This window comes from Xiphophorus maculatus, chromosome 20, assembly GCF_002775205.1.
Source record: "Xiphophorus maculatus strain JP 163 A chromosome 20, X_maculatus-5.0-male, whole genome shotgun sequence".
In the NCBI taxonomy this organism is placed as follows: Eukaryota; Metazoa; Chordata; class Actinopteri; order Cyprinodontiformes; family Poeciliidae; genus Xiphophorus; species Xiphophorus maculatus.
In genome coordinates, this window is record NC_036462.1 from 30,840,815 (window position 1) to 30,858,376 (window position 17,562).

General features: G+C 40.1%; 1 protein-coding gene across 2 annotated transcripts; it reads left to right on the forward strand.

Moving 5' to 3' along the window:
• The first annotated feature begins 4,034 nt into the window (after positions 1-4,034).
• On the forward strand, positions 4,035-16,438 carry LOC102221217 (casein kinase II subunit alpha-like). Of its 2 annotated transcripts, none has more exons than XM_023325604.1 (13): positions 4,035-4,194; positions 6,249-6,482; positions 6,572-6,683; positions 6,769-6,870; positions 8,683-8,733; positions 8,975-9,034; positions 10,125-10,208; positions 10,448-10,558; positions 11,801-11,902; positions 13,228-13,328; positions 13,867-14,015; positions 14,113-14,202; positions 15,392-16,438. In XM_023325604.1, the coding sequence occupies exons 2-13, from the start codon at positions 6,382-6,384 to the stop codon at positions 15,499-15,501; spliced, it is 1,173 nt and encodes a 390-aa protein (XP_023181372.1). In that variant the 5' UTR covers positions 4,035-4,194; positions 6,249-6,381; the 3' UTR covers positions 15,502-16,438. The 2 variants fall into 2 exon arrangements, with proteins under 2 accessions (XP_023181372.1, XP_005803759.1); XM_005803702.2 differs by having other exon boundaries at positions 6,342-6,482.
• Positions 16,439-17,562: the final 1,124 nt, after the last annotated feature.

Here is a 17,562-nt window from a genome sequence, read left to right on the forward strand (position 1 = left end):
AGGCAGAATTATGAGGAAGGTGAGAAAGATTATAGCAAACAATACACATCCCTTGAAATCCTCATTTGAGCTGCTTCCTTATTATCAAGAAACAAGATAATATTTTCTTTCATACCAGAAGCAATTACATCATTAAACAGTAAAAAGGAACCCTAAATTACCATGTTAATGTCATATATGTTTGTCTTTTATGGAGATGTAAACCAATTTCCTTGTGGGGGACCAAAAAGCCAACTGTCGATCAAAACACACTTTCCACACTGCTCCTGTAAACGATTGACACTTCAGTGTCACAAACTATGGTCAGTTAGCTGGGTACCATTAACGCAAGTGATTGTTGATGCCTACACAAAGGTGGAGGTGCTACTTTATTTATGATGCATTTTTAAAAGCACTGGAGAATTCACAGAACATGAACCTAAATACTGTTAAAAGTAAAGAGTGGAACTAAAATATTTTTTGAGGTAAAATTTACACACACACACACACACACCCACACACACACACATACATACATACAGTACAGACCAAAAGTTTGGACACACCTTTTAATTCAATGAGTTTCCTTTATTTTCATGACTATTGACATTGTAGATTCACACTGAAGGCATCAAAACTATGAATAACACATGTGGAAATATGCACTAAACAAAAAAGTGTAAAACAACTGAAAATACCCCTTATATTCTAGTTTCCTCAAAGTAGCAACCTTTAGCTGTGATTACTGCTTTGCTCACACTCTGCATTTTCTTGATGAGCTTCAAGAGGTCGTCACCTGAAATGGTTTTCACTTCATAGGTCAACCTGCCCTGTCAGGTTAATAAGTGGGATTTATTGCCTTATAAATAGTCATGAAAATAAAGAAAACCCATTGAATTAGAAGGTGTGTCCAAACCTTTGGTCTGTACTGTATATATGTAGGCACAATTTGGTGATTATTTGTGCATTTTGATGACAATGGACCAAATGAACACCCACCATTGACCATAGATGGCGCTGCAGTAGAGAGAGTAGGCAACACAAAATTCCTTGGGGTGCACATCTGTGAAGACCTCTCCTGGACCACCAACACCACATCACTTGTGAAGAAGGCCCAACAACGCCTCTACTTCCTGCGCAAGCTCAAGAAGGCAAGTGCTTCACCACCCATCTTGACCACTTTCTACAGAGGCACCATAGAAAGCACCCTGACTAGCTGCATCACAGCGTGGGGTGGAAGCTGCACAGAACAGAACAGAAAAGCCCTGCAGCGCATTGTGAAAACAGCCTCTAAGATCATTGGTGCCCCACTCCCCGCCCTGCAAGACCTGTACACCACCCGACTCACCCAGAAAGCGGTCACGATTGTGGGAGATGTAAATCATCCTGCCCACAAACTGTTCAGTGTCCTGCCCTCCGGGAAAAGATATAGAAGCCTCTGCTCCCGCACCACCAGACTCTCCAACAGTTTCATCCATCAGGCTGTGAGGATGCTGAATTCCCTCCCCTCAGCATCAAAGCGGCCAAGAAGATGAAGAAGAAGAAACCCAGAACCTTGCACAACTGCCCTTCCTCCTAACATAGAGGGTAAATTCGGCACTTAAACTCTGCACTTCTGCCACTTTTTTTTATCTGTATATCTCCATATACTTATATATGAACATATACATTCTCAGTTGTAAAACTTTTTACGCTATATGTCTAGTTACTGTACATCTATTTATTAATTGTTTAGGATAATTTTAGTTAGACTGTGTCTTTTATTGCTACTCAATGTTAGTAACGCCCTGTCTTGTATCACTGTGGGATAGTGAGAAACGTAATTTCGATTCCCTTGTATGTCTGGACATGTAAGAGGAATTGACAATAAAGCTGATTGATTGATTGATTGATTGATTGATTGATTGATTGATTGATTGATTGATTGATTGATTGATTGATTGATTGATTGATTGATTGATTGATTGATTGATTGATTGAAAAGTGATAATAAGGTAGCACAAATGTTCACAAAATTAAAAATGTGAGCCTATTGAGAACAAGAAAGAGTATCAAACTCATTTCATTTTGGGCCCCATCTACATCATGAATGCCCTCATAGGGCCAGTTGCGAGAGAATGTACAGATAAAACTACTTATTAATAAATTATTAAATATAGCTTTCTCTGGATTCAGTTGGTAATTCTTAATAAATAATTTATAACATCTTTTCACATTTGTTTGGTCTTGTACAACAAAACCTGATTTTATTTTAGTGATGAAGTAATATTTAAGCACACAACTGTTATCTTGAGCCTGTATTCATTTTGTGGCCCTCTATGCCTCAGAAGGCCACAAAAACTGATATGGCGGGCTGGTTTTGGCCCGCGGGTCTCAAGTTTGACACATTTGCATAGAAGATTCAATCAGCAGGGGCCTCATGCATAAAGCTTGTGTGCGCACAAAAATGTGCGGCGCCATATTTTACGCACAAGTCGGCAGGTATAAAAGTTTACTTTGCGTCAAAGTTTGCGTAAATATACGCACACTTTTTCGCTGGCGTGCAAGTATGTGGCAGCCACGCAAACTTTTTCTGTGGACAATATCAAACTGCAAAGCGTCAAAACTCGCCTAAATACACAGAAATCTGATTACATCCTGTGATTTTTAGACCAAGAAGCACCAAACCCGATGTTTTTCATGATTTTAATATTTTATTGTTTAAACGTAAACGATGAAACTGAACCACATTTATCCTCAGACAATAAGCTAACACGCAGACAAAATGAAGAAAATAAAAATAAAAGTATGTGAAAACCTCGCTCGAATGTAAATAGTACTATTCCTCAGTTTTTGTCTCATAAAGATGTAACGCATTGGTCCGTTACTCCGAAGCGCATGGAACGCATCTATGGGGTCATTTCATTCTCACTAAAATTGGATCAGCAGATGAACTCAAATCTGCTGACTAAAAATAATCAACAGGTTTGATTATTTTTAAGGTTGATCAAGGTGTGTGTAATCACACGTATATAAGTAGCTGCGCAAAAGTGAACCGCGTAATTGTGGAGCTTTGGCTCTGATGGAGAACATGGCAGGATTCAGATTGATTGATTGCGATTGATCAGAGGTCATATTGATCTGCTGGGAAATGTAGATGATGATTTATGAGCGTTTAGATTAATCCAGACTGATCATCCTGGAGCTCTGAGCAAAACTTAAAGAAGAAGCCGTGCGGTACCGGTACCGGTCCAGCTGAAGTCATCCTTCAGTCGAGTCGCCCGCTTTGTGAATGCGCCTTTATGGACATGAAGCATCTCTATTATTTAGAATAATCGTCCACATTCCCACTCAATGACTCTCTGACTCGCTGTCTGTCTTTAAATCCCAGCTGAACGCGCTACTGTTCAAACAGGCATTTGAACGATCTCTTTATTTTACATTTTTTTAATATGGATTTTTTTTTTCTTTAGCACTTCTTCTTTAAAATTTATTTTTATTTTTGTGAGTCGACATTATGTGTCCTCAAAGCACCTTTTAAATAAAAATATATAAGTATTATTACTACAAGTACTTATACAGCTTCGAACAAGGACGTTGCCATGGTTATTGCTTCACGTGGTGGCAGACTTCCGGGTAGCTATTTATACTAATTTACAGGGCGGACCTGCAGCTGCGCTCCATTTCCCGCAAATTAGGATTTATAAAGGAAAGGTGCGCGCCCACGTGGGTGCGCACGGCTTTATGCATCCGATTTTTTTTTTTTTATTATTTTTTTTTGTGCGCCGCACTTTTCTAAACTTTTCCTTACGCCAAGTTTTAGTGTGAAAACTGCGCACTCTTTTATGCATGAGGCCCCAGGTCATTATTGATGGCTGAAAAAAGAAGCAAAATCACAGTTATGACCAAAAAAAGGCTCAACAACACTGTAAAGAAGACACATTGCATAGGAATGATGATTTCTTAATAAAAGACAAACGATTTAATAGTCGCCTAGTTGCTTCTTAGCACAAATACGTAAATGTGAAACATAAAAAAGGTTATTCCTGCGCAGATGATTCGCGACTGAGAACAAGGTTGTCCCTCCTCGGCCTCCGTTACAACATTTAGGAACGTATATGGGCCAGATTTGCCTTTGATACGGCAGAAACCATACCCCGGCCCACTGGACCGAACCGTGGCCAGGACTGATGGCTCGTCGAAATCGACTTCGCTCGGCGGATTGATAAGAAAAGGGTAAATATTTGCTTGTGCGTAACAGGGACTGACTGGAGATGAGCGTCCGATGTGTTCCTGTGATTAGCAGCTACTGCAATGGGGCCGCTTCCAGACGATAATCTGCTGCTCACCTTAACATGCGCTAGCGAGAAGGAAAACATTATTAGCTTTCAAAATACTAACGGAGCTTTTCGGTGTGCAGAATTGCTGCACATGCATATTCCGGACAACGTGGGACTAAAGTACACTGGGGAATCCAAGTTTTTATATTAATAATAATAATGATGTCCTTCTTCTTGGAAATGAAAGTTTTGGTAAATATTGCTTTTGTTCCTGCGTGTCCACAGATAATCCATTATCGCGATAACTACCACCTAGTGTCTAATGTCCCTTTAAAGCACGCAGCGGGGACAAGAGTCCCGCTATTTTAAAGTTTGCTTTAAACGAACCGTCGCGAACACTAGATGGCGCTATTCGCTTATTGCTACATGTTGAGCTTTGCTGGAACCGGGAGGGAACCTGACACTTAGCGGCGGTGCAAAACGTGACGCGCATGAAGCGTGTTTGGTCAGCGTGTTGTTCCCATTTGTTTGAAGGAGCACACGCCTTTTAGTTTCACATTAAGTTAGATATGTCAGCATGTGCCGCGAAACAAACCGATAGAAAAGCAGAAATAAGTAACAAATGAGAGCACTAAACTACAAAGACAACATTCAACCAACCCCCATACACCGCCTCGGTCTGTTAATGTTTCAACCCAAATACATTTTTAGCACACCAACACACCAACGTATCATACTTCCTCCACTTAATCTTTGTTGTTGGTTTGTTTAGTACGTCTGCAACCATTTCCTTAGTTGGACAGTACTCCAGAATAACTGTACCTCCACATCTGATAAAGTGATATTTAATATCAACTTGCCTACAGCTTTGACATACAGATTTTTTTGTATAGGATATGGTACTTTAATTGTCCTCATAGCCATTAGCTAAATAATCAAGACCAACCATGTGAAATAGCTTTTGTCTTATGTATAAGCACTCCAATATAGTAGCAGCTGGTGCTGCTACTATATGTAGCATGTGTATATATATATATATATAGCGTATGTACTCCACCTCACACTGTGGATAATGCTACAGTAGACTGTCATTTGGTCTTCCATGAGACTAATGGACCGTTCTTATTTAGGCTCATGCAGTAGCCTGTCGTACTTTGTCGTTCTGATACACAAGTTCCCCAAGTGCCATCACTGTATGTATATAAAAGGTTCTCACCGGCCCCCTTTTTTTAAAGGACGTCTCTTTATTTTGCGTGCTTGGTAAATATCTGAAAACAAATAGATATCGAAGATTTCGAGAACACAAACTACCTGCATAGACACGGACCCTACGTCAAATAAGGCTGTCCGGTTTCATCCTGCTAACCAGATTTCGGAGCCACCTCAACCTGCTCCTCTCGATGTGGAGAAGCAGCAGCTCTACTCTCGGTCCCTCCTTGATGGCTGAGCTTCTCACCCAAAGGGAGAGTACAGACGCCCTTGCGGGGTAATCTAATTTAGGTCGCTTGTATCTGTGATCTCTTTCTTTTGGTTACTACCCAAAGCCTGTGACTGTAGGGTGCAGTGTAGGATGGGTAGTGGCCGCAGGCGGAGACCTCAGCGGTTTGATCCTCGGCTACAGAAGCTGTATTTGAATAGTAGAATTTTTGTTAATGCTGTATAGGAATGAGTGACAGTCAGGGTTTGAGTGAAGTCACCGAGCTTCTAAAAAGTTGCTCACAAAATGAAGATTGGAGAACCTTACTTAAACAAATAATTTTGAATCCGAAATGCAGTCTTTGACTTGATGCCAACTGGTGGGTTTCCTTCGATTTGAAAAGTTTTTAGTCTCATTTGAATAATGACCTGAACTTAATAATGATTAGGATCCTCTGTATATGTGATTGAATTATAAAATTAAAATTACTTGTTTGGCTTTTATTGTGTGTTGGTGCTATGTAAGTGAACTGATTTTCTCTTCCAGTAAAATCGAATACTTTGCTCCATCTCTTTTATCTCGTCTTTTGTCAGCTACTTCACCATACCTTTGGGGGGGGCCTCACACCCTTCCTCCCCTCAGGCAAACCCGTCACCCACTCCAACCCCCATTTCCCTTCTTTCCAGTCGTACCTAAGCCAAAACTGCCACTGCCAAGCTGTCAGAGATGTCAGGACCTTTGCCAAGTCGGGCACGAGTGTACACAGAGGTCAACACTCATCGCCCGAGGGAATACTGGGACTATGAGTCACATGTTGTGGAATGGGGGTAAATGACTCGGGGCGTTTTATGATCAACACTTTCGAAGTCCTCGTCTAGGACTTGAGATGACATTTCCTCTCGTTCTTTCTTCGAAGAAATCAAGATGACTTTCAGCTGGTGCGCAAGTTGGGACGTGGCAAGTACAGCGAAGTGTTCGAGGCAATCAACATCACCAACAACGAGAAGGTGGTGGTAAAGATCCTAAAGGTAAGCCCTACCGGGACAATGCCTTAACAAGGCGAAAGGTCACTCGGCCGATTTTTCTAACGCTGCTTAACGATTTCTCTTTTAGCCAGTGAAGAAGAAGAAAATCAAACGCGAGATCAAGATTTTAGAAAACCTGCGTGGAGGTCCTAATATTATTTCTCTCATCGATATAGTAAAGGACCCCGTAGTAAGTACATGTAGCACACTTAGTTTTTTTTGTTGTGTTTACGACAGTAATTATTGTTAGGCTTCTGAAATGTCACTGCTGTACCAATAGAGTTGCCAACCTACCACTTGTACCAGCTTATCGTTTTCTGTGGGGCTTGGGAAATGTGTGTTTGTAAGTATATGGTTAAGTGAGTCCTGGCTATGGATAGATTTATGTGGTTGCATTCCAAGTAGTTTTAAATCAGAGGTGTCCAAAGTGTGGCCCCAGGGGCTGTTTGCGGTCCTCGGAACAATTGTGGGTGGCCCTCGATGACGTTTCCATAACAACCTAAATTTGGTTCGCCAGCTCGTACAATGTGCAGAAACATATTTTTAAAGGGGCAGTACTGTGTTTTCCAGGAACACAGTATCATTTTATAGCACAGTCAAATAGTTATGTTACCTTCCGTAGTTGAAAAATTATCATAATCGTACATCGTGAAGAAAAAAATGATCAACCCAACAAATTTACGATGTTTTGCTGTTTTTTTGGTTTTGGTCAAACCTTCTATTTTATTTAAAGTTTCTATTCTACAATAATCTACAAAACACTGTTCTACAGAAACCAAACTACTCTGCTTGCTTCATTAAAATAATATAATAATGTGTTTAGTTTGTTGATGATCATCAGTATGAAAAAATGTAAATACATTTTGCAATTTTAATAAAAAAAAAAAAACAAGCAAAAAAAAAAAAAGAATAAATAAAAAGAATTGTGTCTCACCCAAGTAATTTACAGCTTTAAATTTGTGGCCCCAAAGCCAAAGAAGTTTGGACACCGCTGGTCTTAATGTTCCTGGGCTCTCTCATAAGAAGTACATTTGCAAAATGGGTAACTATCCCCAATTTAATTGATTGAAAAGTAGAGTTCTGGTCACTTTTCACAGAAATGTTTTGGTTGGACGAGCAGCAGCAGTGTTCTCCGTAGCAGGATGGGTGGTTCCCTGTCTGTTTCATGTCGGAAACTTGTCCATTTGCGCTTTCTACGCTAGAGGAGGTTAGCAGCTTGATAAATTGACTGGCAGCCAATCAGAAAGATCATTATCGTCATCACTAAAGCAGCCAGTGGAGTAGCTAAACATCTGACACACACAGAGCAAGAGAGAGGAGGAGACTCGGAGATAGAAGGAGTAGCACGGATGCGACGCTGGCGCTAAGCTAATAAGCCCTGAACCTGACCAAAACCCATGTGGAACACGGAACCATAAAAATAGTAAATGACCTGTACTTGTATAGTTCTTTATCAAGTCCAGAGCACTCTAAAGTGCTTTGCACTACATTCAGTCAAGTCGGGTGAAGTGCCTTGCCCAAAGACACAACGACAGAGCTAGTGTTCAAACCCACCGATTACGGGACAAACTCCTACCACCGTCGCCACCAAAAAGTAAATGTAGCAACAGGAAATGTCTTTAACGTGTTTATGTGGTAGAATAAACCAGTAAGGTCTCAAGACACAGAAATTGGATCAAATCAAGAAGAGAGTCTCAAACACAAACGGTTTCACACGTCTCGTCCAATCACAGCACCGTGCTCACGTTTTGACCTTTCTGTCATGTTGCATGTTTCCCGGAGAGAGCCCTGTTATTATTATTAGTCACCCAGGGAACGGCTGACCATGCCTATCAATATAAAAAACCTTAAAACATCCCAGTAGATTTGTACCCAGTGCTGTTAGTGTCTGCACGTCTACAGCTTTCCTTCCTGTTTGAGTTTACCCAGAGGCTCTGACTACATAGATTAAATTGATAAAACTCAAATACAAGCCAGTTTCATTCTGTTTTTTTTTTTTTAGTCCCGGACGCCTGCTTTGGTCTTTGAACATGTAAACAACACAGACTTTAAGGTGAGAACAGAACTCTAACTTAACTGTTTCTCCGTTGCGGTGCATGGCGTTGGAAGTCGTCTTTTTTGCCCTTCATGTGCCGCTCTCCAGTGTGTGTGTGTGTGTGTGTGTGTGTGTTGTCTTTTGATTTCATTTTTGATGAGTTCAAGTGTCGTGATGCGTTGTATCGTTATTGTACGTGCTTTATGAATGTGTGTAATCAGTTTAAAATAGCTAATTTAATGACTGTTTTGATCTGTAGCAACTGTACCAAACTCTGACAGACTCCGACATCCGCTTCTACATGTACGAGATCCTCAAGGTGAGGAGCGCTTTGCTGTGTTTGCTTGGGAAATGACGCAGACAACCATAAACAACATTCAACATTGCGCTTGCGTTAACACTTGAGCCTCGAGTTATTCACGCTAGGAATGAAACAATTATTGATTTTTATTGGCTACCATGATAAGATTCTTAGTTTGCAAAATGAAATTTCCACTAGAACCGTAAGCAATAGCTGCGATGGTGAAGACTACGTTTTTAAACGGAGCATCTCAGCCGCTCAGATAAAAACGGACGTTTTCAACAACCAAACAGAACTAGATGTCAAATGTGTCTGTTTTATGTCTAGCCTTTTAGATTTCATTAAATGTCAGTGGCCTTGTTGTATTACGACTCTTATTTTGAGTGAAATTTCTGGATTCTCTTCCCACTGAATGAAGAACAAACATCTTTTAACCAAAAATTCACCAGACACACACCTGATGTTTTTGTTAAAGTTTCAGAAGTTTTTTTATTGCAAGAAACTGGCTTAGAAAAAAAAAAAATTCTGCCTGATTTTATGATTTTGTTTTGTTTTGTTACTTATACGAATTATTGTCATTTTCTACTTTATATCTTGGTCCATCTGATGATGTAAATTTTAAATATTAAATGATTGATAATTTAATCAGTTACTTGAGCAGGCTTTTTTCCCCAAATACTTTTCCACTCTTTCTTGAGTAATTTTCTTGAATGACGTTTTTTTTTCACTTTTACTTGAGTGAAAATACCAAAAATTCACCAGACACAGACACACAGCTGATGTTTTTGTTAAAGGTTCGTAAGTTTTTTAAACTTATTATTATTATTATTGAAAGAAACTGATTTTGAAAAATGTTCTTTTCCATGCTTTCTTATTTTATGTTCCTTATATAAATTGTCATTTGGGTCTTTAAAATACCAAAATTCCCTCTTAACTATATATTTTTGCTTATCTGTTGATGTAATTTTTAAGTATTAGGTTAAGATAATTTGATCAGTTACTCAGTGAAAACATCTGGCGGTATTTTAAATTCCTTTTCCATTTACCTTTTGTGCGTTATCCTGTGTGTGTGTGTGTAAACGTCATGTTTATCTCATGTTGTCTGCAGGCACTCGATTACTGCCACAGTATGGGAATCATGCACAGAGACGTGAAGCCACATAACGTCATGATCGATCACGAGCATCGAAAGGTCGACAAGAACACCAAAATCCCACTCCATAATGTGTGATGGACACCAGCGTTTTCTTTCACATGCTTCTGTTTTACGATGGTTGCATTGAATTGTTGAATGAGACAGAAACGGTTTGCACGTGCTAAAGAACAACCTGAATAATCAGACATCGAGGATGAACAGAAGTCATTGCTGGCCAGTAAAAACCCAACAAGTCCGTCACGATGGATCGTAACGTCCTGTTTTTGCTCTCGCAGCTGCGGCTTATTGACTGGGGCCTGGCAGAGTTTTACCATCCAGGGCAGGAGTACAACGTGAGAGTCGCCTCGCGCTACTTCAAAGGACCCGAGCTCTTGGTGGACTACCAGGTACGGCTGTGGGAGGGATTTCATGTTGGCTTGTAGTAGGTAGCCAGCAGCTAAATTCTCACTGAGCCCTATACTGCATCGTGTGACGCATGTAAAGCAATTAATATGCATATATTTTTGAACTAGAACAACATTTTTAGCCAATTAAAATGATAATTTAAACTATGTTTCCTGCTGAGTAGTACTAAAAAACCAAAAACTAATAATCAGAGATTTGAAATGAACAGTATTGAGCAAGGCGCTAGGTTTGTTGCTTCTTTTGAATGACAGAGAAGCTGGTTGGCCGGATCGATACTGGAATATCAATACTTCTCATATCAAACCTTTACGCCTAAAGATTGATTCTCAAATCCAAGTATCAACACTTTCAATACTTGAGTCATTTGAGATAAAGTAGCTGAACAAGAACACGTTAGAAAGAGACAAAATTATTGAGATTTTGCCTAAATGACACAAGGTTGACGTGGAACTACTTTTTCTTCCGCCTGGTAAGTCTGCAATGCACAAAGGATGCAATGCCCAAGCGCGGCGTGCTGCTGCTGCTCAGTCAGACATGGAGATGTTTCAGCTTTCATTTTATAATAGTTCTTAAAAATTACACAAGGATTTATTTAAGTAAATAATTTTCTTTTATTCTTTTTAAAGTTTGAAACATTTTCACATATTTTGTTTGATTTTCTGCTGCTGCTGAAATAGCTTAGCTGTGTTAAATGACGCTGCTGTCTCAAAGTACTTCTAAGTTTAAAATGAATACATTAGAGTGATGTCTTGTGTTCTTTTTATGAAGCCAGGATTTGAATTACAACATGTTTTTTTATTTTAGATTTAACAGGCAAATTAAGTGTTTTTGCACAAAGTATCGGATCGGTATCATCGATACCAGCTTCGATTTTACTCGGCATTAGATCGGAAAGGAAATCGGTGGCATCGAGCATCACTGGTGCCGGGATTATTTTTGACTGAGGTGTGTGTTCTGCTCTTAAGAAGTGTGTCTTCCCTTTGATGGGAGGACAACAAAAGCAGATGCTGATCTAAACTTTGAGAATTATTCCAGGCTCCGCCCATTTGTTTGAATTTTAAACTATTATCACTTTTGTTGTTCCGCACGTCGAGTCTACAAAATAAGCGAGTTAAAAAAAAATAGGCATTTTGAAATAAATGTAAAGCGACGTTGGAAATGTTTGGGTTTGTTTCATGTTTTAAACGGTTCAGGTACGTTAGCTCTTCCACTCTGTGTTGCAGATGTATGACTACAGTCTGGACATGTGGAGCCTGGGCTGCATGTTGGCAAGCATGATCTTCAGGAAGGAACCATTTTTCCACGGTCATGACAACTACGATCAGGTAAAGTGCATTGCTTTTTTTTTTTTTCTACGATGCTTTAGCCACTGCCTGCAGTGAGAACTACGCACGCAGCATTTATTGATTGATGTTGATGTTTTTCTTTCTGTCTCTTCATTGTCTTTGAATCCCACGAACTTCTAAATGCTTTTATAGTGAATTATGTGTTAATCTGGTTAGCGGCATGCTAATCAGGTGTCTGTAAAGACGACTGGAGCTCAGTGGGTAGAATAGTTGTCTTAGTCACTTTATTTTACATGGTTGCAAATGTACGCATTCTGATTTACAAGTTGAAAATATTTATATTTATCACTGGAATTTGTGCCCTTAAATGTGACTGTAGTGTAAGGGTGCACCCGATTTCCTTAATTTACGTGATACTTACATGTGAAGTCGATCTTATCTACCTCAGCAAAGGTCTAAAAATCATCCACCGTCCTCTTCTGTTCTCCCGTTAGAGAGGTTTGACTGTTGGCCCCGCCCACCAGGTCATGTCTGCACGTTTGCAGTTAACAATAGTCACCTCATTTGAGCAACTTTCTTGCTACATTAAGCAACATTTCTGACAAAAAAAAAAAATGGCATCGGCCAAAATCTTTACAATTTCCAAATGTAAAGTTAAGTGTAAATTTAGGCAATTTAAGGATGAAAATGAAAATAATTCATACAAGTAACAAAATCAGGCTAAAGAAAATGTTTCCAAATCGGTTTATTTCAATAAAAAAATGACGGAACTTTAACAAAACCTGCAGCTGTGTGTCTGCGTCTGGGGAAGTTTTGGTTTGTTCTTCATTCAGTGGGTTGAGAATCCAGAAATTTTTCTCAAGTAAAATTAAAGTGTACAGCAAAGGGCTGGTCGTTGATCTTTGACAATTCATTTGTCGTCATTTAGCTCCTCTTTGGTGGGACTTTTATATTTTCCCCTGTCACAACTACAGTTTCTAAAAGCAGGGGCTGACCTGCACTGTAACTTCTGTTTTCAAAAGCTAACTGGTTAGCGTTTACCTCAGGATGTGTGAGAAGGGAGCGACTACCTTTCTTTGTTGTTGTTTCTTTGCGGCAGTTTGGAAAACAGAGAGTCAAAGTTCACCACTGGAATTATAAAGTTGATTAATAACAGATTTACGTTTTTGCAGTGTATATCGCTTATTCTCAGAAATATATTCTGAGGATGTTTTCAGGCCCACTGACTACACAATAATTCTTGTAATTTTCAGATGTTCCAAGAGGCTTATCTTTCTCATTAGCAAGTTTTTTTTTGTCGTTTGTTTTTTTCTGCGCGTCTTTAACAGTACTGACAAGATTGTTTCTGTTTTGTTCTCCTGAAGTTGGTGAGAATAGCCAAAGTTTTGGGAACAGAAGACCTCTACGATTATATCGACAAGTACAGCATCGAGCTGGAACCTCGCTTCAATGACATTCTGGGAAGGTACGAGTTGTTTCCCCTCAGAGACTGGATGTTAAAGACAGCCTGCTGGTTACTGCTGGCCTTTTCTGACCATAACATTCACTGGTAAAGCTGGGTCTACACTGCAAAAAACACACAATCTTACCAAGTAATTTTGGTCTAATTTTTAGTTCAAATATCTTAGTAAATTTGAAATAAGATGAAAATAACTTACAAGTAACTTTCCAGAAAGATATAGAGGCTTGTTTTAAGTAAATGATTCATTAATGTTGATGAAAAAGTTCTAGTTCCATTGGCAGATTATATTTTCCAATGATACAAGTTAATTTATCTGCCACTTTTTCATCAATATTAAGAATATATTGACTTAAAACAAGCCTCTACATCTTGCTGTAAAGTTACTTATAAGTCACTTTGTCTTATTTCAGGTGGACTAGAATAGTTGCACTAAAAACTAGACCAAAACTACTTTGTAAGATTTTGTTTAAAAGCAGTTTCCTTAAGATAATTTAATCACAGCAGGGCAGCCTGTTTGAAAGCCATTTCTGTTTCCCTGCAGGCATTCTCGTAAACGGTGGGAGCGCTTCGTCCACAGCGAGAATCAGCACCTGGTCAGCGCCGAGGCTCTGGATTTCCTCGACAAACTTCTGCGCTACGACCACCAGGCCCGAGTGACCGCCCGCGAGGCAATGGACCACCCGTACTTCTGTAAGAGTCCCAGAGTGCAGTTTTAATCCACAATGAGAGCAGAATTAAAAAAAAAAAGAAGCTATTTTTTCATTTATATTGCTTGCTGTTCACACAGTCTCCGTTGTGAAGGAGCAGTCTCGTATGGCTGGATCAGCCAACTTGCCAGGCGATAACCCCGCTGTTACTGCAGCCAGCGTGGTCGCTGGTGAGGACACATGCTTCACTCTTATTGTCACATTTCTGAAAAAGGCTTTCCTAATTTTGCTGTATCAAACTACAATTGAATTCGATTCAGTATGAGCGGGCCACCTGCCACGACCGACAGGGGGATGAAAAGTTGAGGAGTTTTATAATTCGTCATTGCTGCTCCCTTTATTGCTGCGTGTTTTAAATTATTCCAATTCATTACCAGGTTCAATATATCTTCAGGTTTCTCTTTGTTTCAAGTAGAACAGGTGGAATCTGACAAAGTTGCATTTTTTCCAACTGTGAGAAATTCGACCATTGCTGCATAAAGGCCAGTCTGTGAGGCAAAGGAAGAAGGTGGAAAATGATACAGTGCAAAAATAATAGCAAAGACAATGAACAGGAAGTTTTCAACGTGCAGTAGCTGCGTTTCCGTTAATAAAAGAACTGCACAAATTGAAATTCTGAAAATAAATTTGCTTAATGGAAACGCGGCAATTTCGAAAACAAACAACCCAAAAAAAAGCAAAACATGTTTTTTGATTAAAAAGTTGTTGCGTTGGGAGAAGGTGGTTTTTCATCGTTATCGAAATGGATATAATAGAAACACTTTTTTCGGACTACAGGAGTCACTTGATCAATAACTGGACGTCACTTCATGGCAGTAACCACGAAGAAGAAGAAGACAGGAAGTAGTCTCCTTTGTGGATTGTAATTTTTTCTTTTTGCTATTTTCAGACAATGTGCAGCTGGCTCTAACAGCTTACATAAAAAAACGTGTCATTCCAACGTGTTGAATCCGCAGCTCTTATCTAAAATCACAGACTAGTTCCCCCAACACGCTGCATACGTAGCCACTCCAAGTAAGCGGGGCTTGCCGCTCCAACGCTGGAATAAGACGCAGATGTCTCTGCGCTAGCGCCTTGGCTGAGTTATGTATATCTTATGTAACCAACATCCGTCGCTGCCATCATTTTTAAAGATTCATTGCGCGAACTAGCTTATTGACGTCTGATTTTAATTCAATTCTTATTTAACGGAAACCCCGCAATTGCGAAATTGTGTTTTATTTTGACGTTGGCAGAATAGAGACAAAGATTTGGCTCAGTTCCTGTTTCTGGTTTAGCAGACTGTCAACAGTTTCTAGTCCCCCATGATGTTGTTTCTTGTCATTTTGCCCACTTTTTACCTGCTTGTGTCCACTTTAGGTATCTCTGCCTTGCCAGCCTCCACTGCCCTTGGCCCTCTCAGCGGCTCCACAGTCTTATCGGCTAACACAAACTCCATGAGCAGTCCGGTGGCCGCTGCTCCGCAATGACAGCCAGCGTAACCTCTCCGTCTTCAGTCCAGCATGACTCTGCCCGAATGCGGAAAGGGCCAGAGCGGACAGCTGCTGCTCCACATGCCCTGCTATGATGGCGCCACATAACCCTTTGAACAGGAGGCCACCTTTCTTTCTTTTTTTTGTAACTTTTTTTGTTTGTTTAGGTGAATTTTTTTTTTTTTTTTACTTCTCCAGTAAGATCCAAAATGTGAACTTTATAACCAAAATGAAATTTTGTCTCAAAAATGTACATTAGTACCTCCCTAGGGTTATTTTGACATTCAGAACGTTGAGTCCAAGAGCATGTGATGTCTATAACATCTCAACAGTCCTGACTTTGACCTTCGTTATGAGTCAGGGTTGGTCAAAAAGACCAGCGTCGACCGGACAAGAAGATGGGAGAGTTTTTTAGGACCACCTGGAGCGCATTCTATACAGTTTAATTAATAATCCACATTATTTAACTCCATAACTAAGGAGAGTCGCCATGCCATATAGCAGTGGTTCCCAAAGATTTTCTGGGCCCCCCCTACGGATTACAATAAAATCTCCCCCAAAAAAGAAAAAAAAAATCAACTGGGCACACACATGGTGCAACCAGACATAAACCCATAAACATATTTTGTTTTCAAACTCCACTGAAGTTTATTTCACACTTCAGGTTGCAACAAAGCGCACTACAAACCATCTTTACAGTGAAACACTTTTATGTAACAGTTTTTTCCCCATCACCGCTTCCCGAGCCCCCCCTTGCAATGGCACTGCGCTCCCTGCAGGGGGCGCCCCCCACACTTTGGGAACCACTGCCATATAGTCCATCTCTTTGTTTCTGACATAAAAAGAGATGAAGAAGGTGTACAACATGTCTATGTACCTTTCATTCAATTGTTTTTTAAAAAATTGATAAACATTAAAAATGAATTATTTATTATACATTTTCACTTGAGATTCAACAAATACAATAACAAATGTTATTTTGGGTGTTGGACTTTGTTCGCAGGGACCCGCAGTGCAGCCAGAGAGGCAGGGATCCAACAGCATCTCAGTTTTTCTGACCGATTTGCCAGTAAAATGACAACAAATGATCAAAAAGTGAAGTGGAGAAAAGAAATGGGCTAATTCCAATGTATTTTCTTTAATTCCCGAGAGAAGCGGTCTTTTCCAACTTATCGTCTCAACTTTAAAACAATCGATATCTTTCTAACACACCATACTCATTTATAAATTTGTATTTATTGCTGATATTTAATTTGAGATCAATAAAATATTTCTGAGTTGAATTGAATATGAAAGGATGGAAGCTCGCTCGGTTGGAGGCAAAAAAAACTGAGGCTTAATTGTGGGGCTATTATTCTGCCAAATGGTGTAATATTTCAGCCATATTTGCTCTGCGGTCTGCGGTGCCCGCTTCCAGTAGGGGACAAATCTTCACAGGTTTCTCACAGACGTCACGAAACAAATATCGACATCAGAGGAGCTCGCAGGGACGTTTCGGGCTCATACAAACAATAACCCTCAACGTGTTGTATTCTCTTTAAACTGACGTGAAAATGAATCGTTAAATGTTTCATTTTTTGAATTATCTTTTTCAACAATCAATTAAAAATATGATCAAGAGGTACGCAAACCCGCAGTCGGCTTCGTCAGATCAAGATTTGTTCTTCTCTCTCAGTCAGGAGGCCCAGGTTCCCTCTTCCCAGCCACTTGGTCCGGAAGTTCCCAGATCAGCTGAGAAACATAGTCCCTCCATCATGTCCTGGGTCTTCTCCCGGTGGGACGTGCCTGAAACACCTCACCAAGGAGGCGTCCAGGAGGCACCCTAACCACATTTTCCAGCTCAAGAACATGGCCTCGGATTTGGAGGCACCGATCCTCATCCCGGCCACTTCGCACTCGGCTGCGAATCGCTCCAGTGAAAGCTGTAGACCAAGACCTGATGAAGGCAGTAGGACCACGTCTTCTGCAAAAAGCAGAGATGCGATCTTAAGGCCACCAAATCGGATCCCCTCAACACCTTGGCTGTGCCTAAAATTCTGTCAATAACAAAAATTGAAT

Excerpts from the sequence above, each read along its gene's own strand:
- LOC102221217 (XM_023325604.1), top strand. The coding sequence starts at position 6,382 with ATGTCAGGACCTTTGCCAAGTCGGGCACGAGTGTACACAGAGGTCAAC. Across the intron at positions 8,734-8,974 it reads TAAACAACACAGACTTTAAG|CAACTGTACCAAACTCTGAC; the intron begins GTGAGAACAGAA and ends TTTGATCTGTAG. Across the intron at positions 9,035-10,124 it reads ACATGTACGAGATCCTCAAG|GCACTCGATTACTGCCACAG; the intron begins GTGAGGAGCGCT and ends TGTTGTCTGCAG.